Source organism: Seriola dumerili, unplaced genomic scaffold, assembly GCF_002260705.1.
Source record: "Seriola dumerili isolate Sdu_G_001 unplaced genomic scaffold, Sdu_1.0 BDQW01000242.1, whole genome shotgun sequence".
NCBI classification, from domain to species: domain Eukaryota; kingdom Metazoa; phylum Chordata; class Actinopteri; order Carangiformes; family Carangidae; genus Seriola; species Seriola dumerili.
This window is the reverse complement of record NW_019174497.1, coordinates 556,863-569,224: the sequence shown is the minus strand read 5'-3', so window position 1 is coordinate 569,224 and position 12,362 is coordinate 556,863. Positions and strand designations below refer to the sequence as shown.

The 12,362-nt window shown below is 38.8% G+C and overlaps 1 protein-coding gene across 1 annotated transcript; it reads left to right on the top strand.

Annotated features, from left to right (window-relative positions):
* Positions 1 to 8,320: 8,320 nt before the first annotated feature.
* On the top strand, positions 8,321 to 12,178 carry svip (small VCP interacting protein). Its single transcript, XM_022755879.1, has 4 exons — positions 8,321 to 8,932; positions 9,183 to 9,233; positions 10,061 to 10,174; positions 10,735 to 12,178. The coding sequence occupies exons 1-4, from the start codon at positions 8,870 to 8,872 to the stop codon at positions 10,747 to 10,749; spliced, it is 243 nt and encodes an 80-aa protein (XP_022611600.1). The 5' UTR covers positions 8,321 to 8,869; the 3' UTR covers positions 10,750 to 12,178.
* The last annotated feature ends 184 nt before the right edge of the window (positions 12,179 to 12,362 follow it).

Below are 12,362 nucleotides of genomic sequence, written 5' to 3'. Positions count from 1 at the left end.
GTAACTGACAAATTAAAACTAGAATACAGTTGTGAATGAAGCTGCAGGTGAACTTCACTGTCACAAGACAAGTCTGCATCATAAAGAGGTGGATGAATCTTATTTAGTAACAAGTAGAAATTCTCCCTCCTCCCTCCTCCCTCCTCCCCATCCACCACCATCCATGGCTGTTGTCATGGTGACGGCCGGTAGGGGAGGTCCTGAGATAGACACGTCCCCCTCCGTCCTGATTTACTGACTCCAAATAAGCTGCGGGAAATTACCAGGGATAGCTGATTTCAAATGGACTGACAAGAACATGTATTGATTCGCTCATCAATCATTCTCTTTTACCCGCGCCGAAAGCTGCTTGAACCCCCAGGGATCACATATGAACTATTAGGTGCGAAAAATAGGCTACGGTTTGGCTTCTGAAAAAAACAAAACATGCAATAGCACCTTCAATATGCATATTAATTTCATTTTTTTTTATTTTAATGCCAACATATTATCTAATTTAAGACATTAGAAGCCGTTTTGGGTTATTTCTATCGGGCCATTTTGTTGCCATGAAGTGATACTTGATGAGAAAGTCATTCTAAATATAGGACAGCCTCTTTAGACAGACTGCAGCGCATTATAGCAGAAAATTCAGATAGGATTTCACATGCACAAAGGCCACCAGATTGTCTAAACCCACTGACCGTCATGTAATCCTCAACATAAATCACAGATGACAGTGTGTTGTGTTGTTGTCGGAAGCCATCAGTTTGTTGCCCAAACAGACACAGTGAGACTTTATACAAAGAAAATTAAACCAAAATAATAAAAGCAATATGGGCTTTTTTTTTTTTTTTTTTTTTTTTTTTTTTTTTTAAGGCTGAACAGTTTGCTTTGGCAGGCATTTACGACTGAGAGGCTGTGAGAAAAACTCTAAACAATCAATACTATAGCTCACTACTACAGGGCTCACAGATCAGCTGTGTAGACACACTGCTGCTGCTGTGGCAGGGGATCCCTTCTTTGAGTGCAAATATAACATCAGTCATGAAAACTGAGGAGGGTGGTAAAAATTTGTGCAGTATGGTTTAAGAGCCTCATATTAAAAATGGTGGCATATTTGACCTTTTTATATTTTCTGTCCTATTTATGAGGACAAGGGGAAAATGTTGAAGTTGAGTTGTGGAAGTTAATATAGATTTGGGGCGGTAGTAAGAATGCAAAATACAGTACATTTAGTTTAATTAAAAAACATTCACTGCCCATTGAAAAACAAGATAATATACAATACATTTTTGACAGCTTCTTTATGTGGCATGAAAAACTGAACAGGAGGCAAATTATTAATCACAGTGAATTCATGTGACTGCAAAACCTGCATCAAAGAAAGAATATTAAGACAAACTACTCAATATTGTCTCAATCGCTCCATCACTCTGCCTCTTCTTCAATTGCACTGTAGTACTGAGATCTTATGGTTTATCTGCAAGGTCACTGGTCTTATCTCAGTGTCAACAACAATGAGCTGCAGACCAGCAGACCTCCAATCAGGATCGGATCCCCCCGGGTGGGTGGTGGTGCTGGTGGTGGTGGGGCCATGTTGTTCATGTTGTCTCTATGTGAAAACACACTGAACTGCTGTGATGTGGTCAGTCTTCACTAGGACACAATAACACAGGCTGCCGTTTGGTCTGTGGCCCTACTTTTGTGTATCAATCTCTGTCTGTGCCGGGATTCTGTGGAGTAGTCTGGCATCTGTCGTAGATGCAAATACCATCTGTTTTTTCGCAGCTCAGCACGCCTCTCCTCCTCCCACTGTTCTGATGTTTATTGAGCACTGGTGGCAGAGCTGTGTGTGCCAACCCATATAACATGTCATTGAACCACCAGGCAAATGCGTCTCTTCCATTGGGCCAATGAATAAATAAAAAATCAACTTTTTATAGGGTCAGTGCCATTTAAAATTTTATCTCTTCCATTCCTGCCAGTTAGTTTAGAGATGTAGGTCAGATGACAGGCTGCAGAGGGAGTAAGGTTTTAGATAAATAAAATACTGCCACCCAGTGGTTAAATACAAGACTGACTGAGTTGTCGGCATTAATTTCCATGAAACACAAAGGCTTTTTGCATTATTCACCTCAGCGTATGCATGTAAATATACAACCAGGAAGTACTTCTCACCAGAGCATACTCTTACAGTCTCCAAACAAAATCGTTAACTGTCATGTCATCTTTGCATCTAACGCCAAAGAATCATTAGAAGATATCAAATCCCTCAGTAGTCCAAATGATATGACTGCAAAATAATCACAGTTATTAAATGGTAATAGGTTCATTAAAAGCTAACACTAAAATTAGCAATTAAATATTCCAATCAAAGAAAATGTTACAAGCTGGCAAAAACAATCAAAGCTGTATACCTGCCCTAATATTCAACACATCTCTGTGTTTGCACGCTGTTCAAAGAATCACAGAACTCCCCACTCGCTCTCACTCAAGAGGCTCCTGAATGACAGTGACATCTCACATCAAGGCGTTCAATTAAATTACTACTGATGGCAGCTCTGAGGCTCTAGCAGCCGAAGGATCTGCTGATGAAGCTCTTCTAAAAGTTCAGAGCAAACAATCCGACTGAGGGCGTAAACAGTGTGGTCAACACAGCCAATCATTACTGTGTTGTTGAGTACATCTGATGTCCAGTGGCCACAGCACAAAGACAACCATAGTTGACAGCCTCATTAACACTCACAAGGGCAGAAGTAGCAAGCTGCACAAAGGGTAAGACAGGTCCTTATTTATTGTTGCCAAACTCACCGGAGTGTTGGTCGGTCTCTGTCTCCGTGCCTCCAGAGTGGAAGCTGTTGGCGAGCGAGGAGCTCCAGGACACTGAGTGGCTGATGGTGCGATTGATAGCAACATGCCCGTCGCCTCCAGATGAGCTGGACGCCTGACTGTCCAGCAGGGGCACAAACATACAGTTGTCCTGATGACATGATCCTGCAAAACACACACACACACACACACACACACACACACACAACACACACACACACACACACACACACACACACACACACACACACACACACACACATACAAGCATCAGACAAAGAGGTGATCAGAGTATATTACTAAAGTATTGTTATTGCTTTTATCTTGAATACATCCTATATTGAAACCATTACACCAGTTGCTTGAGTCATCAGTGATAAAATCTAAAAGTTTGTATGATCAGATCAGAATAATTTGCAAGTGATCACAGCAGTCCAGCTCTCTACTTATCCCTCTCCTGTTACTGCACTCATACATTTTTAACACTTCTTTAAAATTCCTTTTAGCCTCTGACACTTGACACTAATGGGGAGCAAAAAAGTCTCTGGCTCCAAACCAACTGTGTAACTCGTCTGATCAGGTTAGATTGTCAATGAAAACCAGTAAAACTAACAGAAATGTCTAATAATGTCAGACTACAAATGTATTCATTTAAAGTGCTCTGGGATAGATGACTTGTGGATTAAACATTTGTCTAACTTGCAGCTTTGTTACCATTGAGTTTGTTTTCCAGCTCCAGCAAAATGTCTGCAACAGATTCTCTTTTTTCTTAAAAGTAAAATAATGAAAATCAGTAGAGACACTTCACTGACTCGATACATGTCTTAAATATTAAGGCCTATATGATTATGTAATATTATGTAATACTTCTCAACTGCACATTTAGAATATGAATCAATGTTGATGTTCACAACTATATAAACAAACTGATCATTCTTGAATTCATTTCTACACATGGCCAACTCTCATAACACACAGTATTATATGCAAAATGTCAGCTCCTCTGAAAATGTGGAGATGGGGAATAATCGGAACAGTAAGACTAAAAATGGATGGATGCACATTATAAATGAATGTTTACCCTTTTTGCAAATAGCTACTGAGCCATTACTTTGTAGTGATCGCCTTATTACATAATGTACAGAGGCTACCATTCTGAATCCTAAACAGGTCACTGCTAAGGTCAACCAAGTTACCACACAATAATGCATTTTAATTTGTTTACAATGGGAAAATAACATCTACATTCAGAGATTTTCATTCAGTGTGTGCTGATGTGCGCTCCCTCCCTCGTGTGTGCATTCAGCTTCATTAAAACCAACAGGAAGAGCCGTGGGGATGTGCTCAGAGTCCAAACAGCGTGACTCACCAACATTCAGACATACTTTGCATCTCAGAAATGATTCTCTACAGCTTCAATAGCGACATCTCCCTTCAGCATCTCTTCTCGATGGAGCTGGCAAGAGAACAACACGTGGATGCCAGACATGCTGGTGCTTAAATATGCTAAATGCTAAATATTAAAAATACACAGTTTTGTTTGTGACAACAACAGTAATTACTACCAGAGGTCTTTTTTACAAACAGACTGCAAGAATGGAGGGCGGTGTAACACAGCTGAAAATAAAGGGAGTCTGTTTGAGTGATTTCAGAGTAGTGCAAGTTGCCATCTCCCAGTGGTGCTTCACTGAAAAACACAAAGACTGCCATTAAAGAGATTCTTGCACAAAAAGGGAGAGTCAAGGCGTAATACTAAGATGGAAACTGCTGCACCTATGTCCCCAGAGACCTGGACAGCTGGTCAGAAAAAAAAAATCACTTTCCTTTAAAATGTGCTTTGTCCATTACAGCTGTTTAGTTTAAGTGCGTTGATATACTGTCCTGAAGATTTCAAAAGTATGGAGACATTAGGTAGATCGATTGATGACCCGGTACTTCCTGTGTGAACTTCCTGGCACATTGATTACTTATTTAAACAAATACATCTGAAAAGGTACATGTCACTAATTTCCACTCCCAAGTAACCGATGAGGAAAGTGTGACTCCATTAACCATGTAAATACATAAGGATAATCAGGTAAGTATAATTTATCCAGGAAAATAAGCAGCCATATGGTTTGGCAAATACTCCTTACTATACTACTTACCCTGACTAAATTACTGCTTTGCAATAAATGTCACAATCACATCTTGAGCTTATTGATAAGCTTAGGGCATTGCATAATTAGTGTATGTGCACAAACACTTTATAACATGGAAATGTCAGCAGCTGATAAAACAAATCTAATTTAGTTTGAGTGCAGCCAGGTGGACATCTTCTCCAGCAACTTGTTAATTCAATAAAAGTGGCATCAATGTTTATATACATAATACCTATAAGCTAAAGAGTCCGGAGGCAATTTATACAGAAGTATTTCCATTACATGATGGCTACTCCAACCTGGTCTGTGAGACTTATGTCTCTTAAACAGCTTACATAAATCAGCAGTGATTACTTCAGGGAAAATAAATGTTTCAATAAAACCATCACACTCCGGCCTCCTTCCATATTTCCATTGTGTGCAGATATGATATTGGGCTAACAACAGTTAGAGTCTGTAAATACTGTTTTAAACAATGAGCATAGTTGTAAATAGCATGCAAAATAAAGAAAAGTAAAAAAAATCATGACTCCACAACAGGACTTTGACTTTGAGCAGAGTGATACAGTTTCTGCTGAACTTGTTAAATCCTCCAAACCCCAGAGAGATTTCAGTTTTGACAAATAAAAAGGTGAAACATATGGGAGCTATTTAGAACAGAATGATAGACAAGTTCAAGAAAGAAGTTACCAGTAAACACAGCTAATACACAGCTTTATTTTATAGTTTTATCATGTTTTTTCATTAGCTATCACTGCTGAGAGAGAACAGAAGAAAATATTTAGCAATTTCTAATCAAAATCAGATTTTCTTCCCAGGGAGCTTTTTTTTTTTTTTTTTGCACACAACACCTCTATTATTGGATGAAGGGGTACACACTGAGGGATCCAAACCAGTGTCAAATGCTTGATGATTTATACTGTGGTAAACACTTCACCCAGCTTCCAGCAGAGCCACCACATCACAGTTTGCCCCCATGACCCTCTCAGAGTCTCTGCACACCACTGAAAATTATCCACATGGCTCAACACAGATGAAAACACTGTCCTATTAGCTATCACGACACAACCAAGAGTTTTGCCATTTTCATCTTTGCCTGGGGCAATGATGATTTAGAATAACTAATAAAAGCCACAGCATTCATGCAATGGATAGCTCATTAAACTGAATGATGTTGGATATTTCTCTAGAAAATAGTCACGCTCTCCTTGCTCCAGACTGGCTGACCATAGATGTTTAACCACAAGATTACAGCGAGCTTTCCTGAGTGCTGTGCAAACATGTCAGAGATAAAATGAACGGCATACACCAGAAAGACACATAATTTGGCCTGTATAATTATTATTCTATTTAATCTATGTGCATGCCCACTTAATCTATTTCTCATTTATGCAAAATGACATGAAGGAAGCATCCATGTGCACTCTTCTTAGAAAACTATCATTGGGTAATGTACCTTCACTAACTTCCCCGTTCATTCACTCAATATCCCGGTTCATGAATAAATTAATCGTATAAGATCAGTTTTCATCAAATAGATTAACAGCATATTTTACACACACTGAACTCATCTGCACTCATCACTATATATAGTGGTTTGCCACAGTTTTGGAATAACAGACTGAGAATTATGACGGCCAGCTGTTCAAAACAGGTGTACTTTTACTTTTTAATAACAAAGAACAAACCATTAAACACACATATCTGGTTAATAAGAAATCATATAAAGAAGCTATGAAATCAGTTAAATTTCATAGCTATCTGCAGTTTTACTACCATCCCTTGTGCCTCCTTCAGAAGTGAGTTAAACCTACCTGAGGAGATGCCAAGAGCCTGTGACACGTTGACTTCCACTGCATGTACTTGCGCCTTCAGTATAAATCCCCCATCCATAATTTTCTGAATGACAACTTTTACAACTACAAAAGCTGCGCAATCTCATGGACCTTCCATTCCCACAGTGCAGCAGCCTACCTTTGAGCTGTGAAACAGCCCGGGCAAGTGCAGCGCTGATGGATGGGTGGAGTTTAAAATGTTGTCGGGCTGTAGCCGTCTACATTTAACTCCCATGATTGAGGAATATTGATTGGACGGTACTGATGTATGGAGGATCATTCACTACACAGGGGGCTTTCTCATTAGTCTACGCGATTGACAACAAATTATAACAAGAGAAGATGAAGAGCCAGTCTATAGGGTAAGTCTTTAGATTAGTTACACTTGTTACAAATTCGGTTATTCGGGATGTCCCGTGTCTCTTAAATCTCGTTCAGTAGCCGGCTGTATTTATGGGGTAATGCACAGAAATCCACATTTGCTCTCATGAAAAGTAATACTGATACGTTGCTTTCATGATTTTAGATGTAATCTCGTTGTTTTGTGTAGGGGATTTAAAATCATTTACAAAATCAACATAATAGATGAGGGTTTGGAGCATTTCCACTTTGATGTACGAAAATGGTATTTGCCCATAACAATAAATAGATGAGCCAAATCAGATATATTAGATAGGCAAAGAAGATGAAAAACAATATAATATGGGAAAAATACTGAGATTCTATCAATCTTTAAGGATAAGCAGACATCGATGGTTTTTACAAAACAGGAAGGCCTAGGGGGGAAGATGGTTAGGGGCTGCTGTTTCCAAGATGCAAAAACAACACAGTTCATATTAAAACCTGAATATACTCAAATAAAACCCAAGTGGATGTTACAGATGTTATAGTTTTGTAATGTGTTCATTTAACATTGGGGGCAACCAGCCAAGATAAACAATAGGCTAAGTAAAAGTACTATATATGAAAAATAAAAACCCATAAGTGTGGGCCTGGGTTTTAGCCTCACAGTCTCCAAAATCATCTTCTTGACGAACTAGTCTGTTGTCAGCTTTTCTTTGGCTCCTGGACCCTAAAGGTGGGCGAGGAGCTGGGTCTGTCACTTTAAAGTGTTCTGTGTTAAATGTAGAAGAATTAGAGGGATGGCTCTACAGTGACATACAATAAACCTGTTACAAAAATTGTGAGAGAATCAGTCTGGTTTGATTAAGGACTTAATTACCTCATAGTTCCACAAGGTGGAGTTGTGATGAAAGAAATCTCGAGAAAATTGAAAACCAAAAAGAAAAACGCAGAAGCCCTTTTTTTTTTTCAAATGATCCAACATTTTGTAGGGAGTCATCGTTACTATGGTGATTTTTGTGTTGGTTTTGTCCCTCGCCACACAGTGGCGCTGTTTAACCAGCTATCAGAAGTGTCAACGCCACCACGGTCGCACTGAGCTATGTTCAAGATCACCAAACACAGACCACGAGCACTATGAACACATTTTTACGCGATGAAGTTAGTTACACTGCTACTTACGATTCATTAACTGTGAAACGCAGTAGTAGCCTCGTGGGATGCTGACATGACAGTGATGTTACTTTTGTGTCTAGAGCAAGCTATCTGAAATCGTCAACTGTGTTTATTAATTTAACGCTATTGAACATACTCTGGCAGATTTGTCAGCCAGTTGAATTCGGACCAAAACAAACACAGAAGGAAAAATATTTGGCTTAGACGTCTGACAGTCAAACAGCTATTTTCCAAATGCCGATACGATTAAACAAGAGGTGTGAGAAGAAAATGTTCATTATGCGGCCTGCAGCAGAGACTGGCTTTGTAGTGTAGCAGTAACTAGCTTTTAGCTAGAATGCTAATGTTACCGTAGCTAACAGAAGCTACCGTTAGATAACGGTAACGTAATGCAAGACGACCCGACAACAGTAGCTGGGAGTAGAGGCTACTGCTTCTGTTGCCTTAACTATCAGCCCAGTTGTTTGAAACGGGCTTGTCACCTAGCCAGGTAGCTATTTAGGCTAAACAGAATCTCTGATAACTTATTTTCAACGTTGCCTTTTTTCTGCCGGAATAACAAGTATGGGGATGTGCTTACCGTGCCTTGGTGGAGCAGCGGACGACGTTGTTGTCACTCCAGATCCCGTGAGTTAATTTACTACAGCATTTAATACCAGCTGTGATCCATTATAAACTATAAAATGTCTCACATTATTTGAACCTAAGTGAATTTCCCTAATCATCAGTATAGGCACTACTCGGTAATGTTTAGGAGGCGTTAACTGTGTTTAGCCTCTGTACACAATGGCATGACAAGTATGCTCCAGGCCCAACATGGTTAACTAAGAGAAGACGACCTGCCTGCAGTGTTAGCTTAAGTTTTCTGTGTTATCAGGATACAAGGAGACGACAGTTAGCCGAGGCCGCCGAGAAGAGACAAAAAGAGGTAAGTTATAAGTGGTTTTATATGTTTGCCAATGTGTCAATTGCTAAAACACTTTTATACAGCTATAACTAGGACAGCAATAAATCCTATCATGATGAAAGCTTGATTTATGGTAGGCTATGGTTTATAACCTTCTCTGAAACAGATTAATCAAAGACTGGACGTTATGATCTTTAAAAATATGGGATTTATTGGAGGGTTGTTGTTTCAGACTGCATTAGTTTTAGCTAGATCTACCTAATAATCCGGTCACTGACTATAGTATAACGTCCTAACCTTATATTAAATACATACACCCCATTCAAGGTAGATGCACTTGACAGTGTGGTGAGTAATTTTTTATTGTACAGAAAAGCCACTTGCAAACCCGTAAGAGACATGCTAAAGCCATATCAAGGTAAGTAGACATGGACCAGAATGAATCCTCTTCTTGGCCAGGTGAATCTTTTGGATTGACTACAATTTTGACTATAGCACATCTTTCTGCTCCAAATCACTATTTTCCTCTTTAAACTGGCACACTGTCAGTTCACACTTTTACTACCACAAATGAAAGCTCCTGAGTCCTAAGCCACAGTCACTAGCAGTACTGCACTATTCAAAGCAGCTTTAGCTGAATTGCCTTATTTGGCAGTTGAATGCCCTTTTGCTAGTTGTGATTGAACATGCCTTGAGCTTTCTGAAATGGTTGTGGTAATACAATTTACTACAAAAATGCTTTTGAAACACATGCATGTTTTTAAGACTCCTTGTATAGAACAGTAAATAAACAAGAGATAAACACCATTGCCTATATACCCTTGGTCATAGTCCACTCTGTTTTTCAGACAGCATACAGGGGTGTTAAAAATCCAGAAGCTGTCGAAAGGAAAAGGAAAAAAAACGAAGAGACGGAGAAGCAGGCCATGACCACCTCTGTGTCTGGTGGTGGTGGGTTGAAGGTTAGTTTTATGTTTATCCTTAACAGCTGTTTACCTACCGGTCTAGCAGAAACATTGAGAGTGCAGCATCACACTTCATTCCTTTACTTGCCAAGAGATACGTCCAGTGGTGAAAAGTAATGCCAATTTTTATTTCTCTCACTTCTTTCCATTTTATGAAGTTTCCGTGCTAACCAGCCAGCCCCAGCCTGGCCCATCTCATAATACAACTTTTTGATAGTGAGTCACCATAGTGAGTCTGCCCTCAGTTCAGCATGAGAGGATGAAGAAGTAGCGTTGCCAAGAGGGTGTATTTTAACCTCTCGGCTTGTAAATGCAATGATGGCTGAGGCTGTTGGCAAACTACCATTATCATGACCACCACCACCACCTGCTCCTGGCAAGAAACCACATTCGATGGCAGAGAAAACTTATTAGCACCTCAAAGTTAAAATTGTATACACACACACACACACACACACATAAATATATATATATATATATATGAACTAGCTCCATTTCTTAAAACTGAACAATGTTGTAATATTATGATATTTTGTCCCCATTTGTTTTTCCTATAGTGGCAGGTAGGATGAAAACCCTGATGGTAAAACCTGAAGTCTCGACTCTGAAGTCCAAAACAACATGAAGAATTGCTGCAAGATGACTTGAAAGATGTCGGAACTGCTGTCCATTGTTCAACCTTTTTTTTTTTTGCCTATTTTATGATGTTATGAAGTGATTACAGACAGAACAGCTGGACTAGCTCCTTTGTTGCCAAGTTACACAAGCCTGGACCTTTGGACAAATCAAGAACGATACACAGTATTGTGCAAGCAAATACATATACTACTGTATTAGTTTTATTTGACAGTTGATTAGACTAGAGTCTTACAGTGGCTCGCATTAGATAAAAACAAAATAATATAATTATGAAGTCAAGTTGTATCTCTGGTGACTGTGGTCATATTATATGAGCTGTCCTCAACACACTTATAACATAGGCTTCATCATTGCACTTTTCTTATTGGGTTTCATAGTCGAGGATCAATATTCACTGTATATCGGTTAATGGCCACATTACTTTTTGTATGACTTCTCCAAAAATCCATTATGCAAATGACACATTTCACAAGACAGTTTATGTTTACGAAGAAATCTGAGTGTGCTTACTGTAGTATTGGTGTACAGTAATAAGAGTCCAGTTAACACTCATTTCACCTTGTTCAGGGCTCTATTTGTTGGTAACACAAAGGCTATTGCAAACAGTGCTACAACTTGTTGGCAGTTACTGAACTTGTAATTCACTTTGACAGTCTCTGGGGTACTTTCGTGTTGATGAGATAGACAGTGCAAAGTGTTGGTGTCTTTCACATTTTGTTGAGAATAGGTCTTTCCTTGGTGCAATGTTGTTTGGTTGCTAATTTGGTGATTCCATCAGTAAGCACAAACTGCATACTTCACAAAATGTGCACCAGCTACAGATTAATGTAATTAATGAATACATTATTTAGTGTAAAACAACACATTCTCCAACCAGTAAATTTGATGACCCTTTAATGACCTATTGCACTTTGCACTGGCCTTTGCTATTTCTCCTTTTAATAGAGCCTTTTTTGGGTTTTCTTCTGCACAATTTCAGTTTGTTGTATTGAATTATAATGTATGCAAAACACTTAATATGTTGCCTGCTAATATAAATGAGAAATGAAATGTGTTTATGGATTACTATAGGACAAACAGAAGCTTTTGTTAGACATTTATTTGCACACAGTTTGTCAGTATTTGGTAAAGAGCGAATAGGCTTGCTTACATTCTATATTGGGAGAGATTCATGTCAGCTACAATGGAGATGTGAAGAAAGTGAAGGAAAGAATAAGTGTGTATGTTGTGAAATTTTTACTTTGACTTGCTTAAAATGAGTGCATTTCTTACAGCCTTCACTTGATCCTTAAATGCTTCCGGTGCTCTCGCCATTTTGTAGAAAGCCAACGTTATTTGCTACAATAAATCACATTTCTGCTACATTTGTGTGGATTTCGCCTGTGGAATTACAGTTTAACAGAAAGATGATTTAAGTTTAGATAACATTTTTTATTTGGTTAAAATGGTCAGTTATAAAATCAGCAAAATATTGCATTTGAGATTAATTCTTGCTAATAAATATTTACACATAGTTGTATATTTTATGAGTCTTCAGTTGATAAAA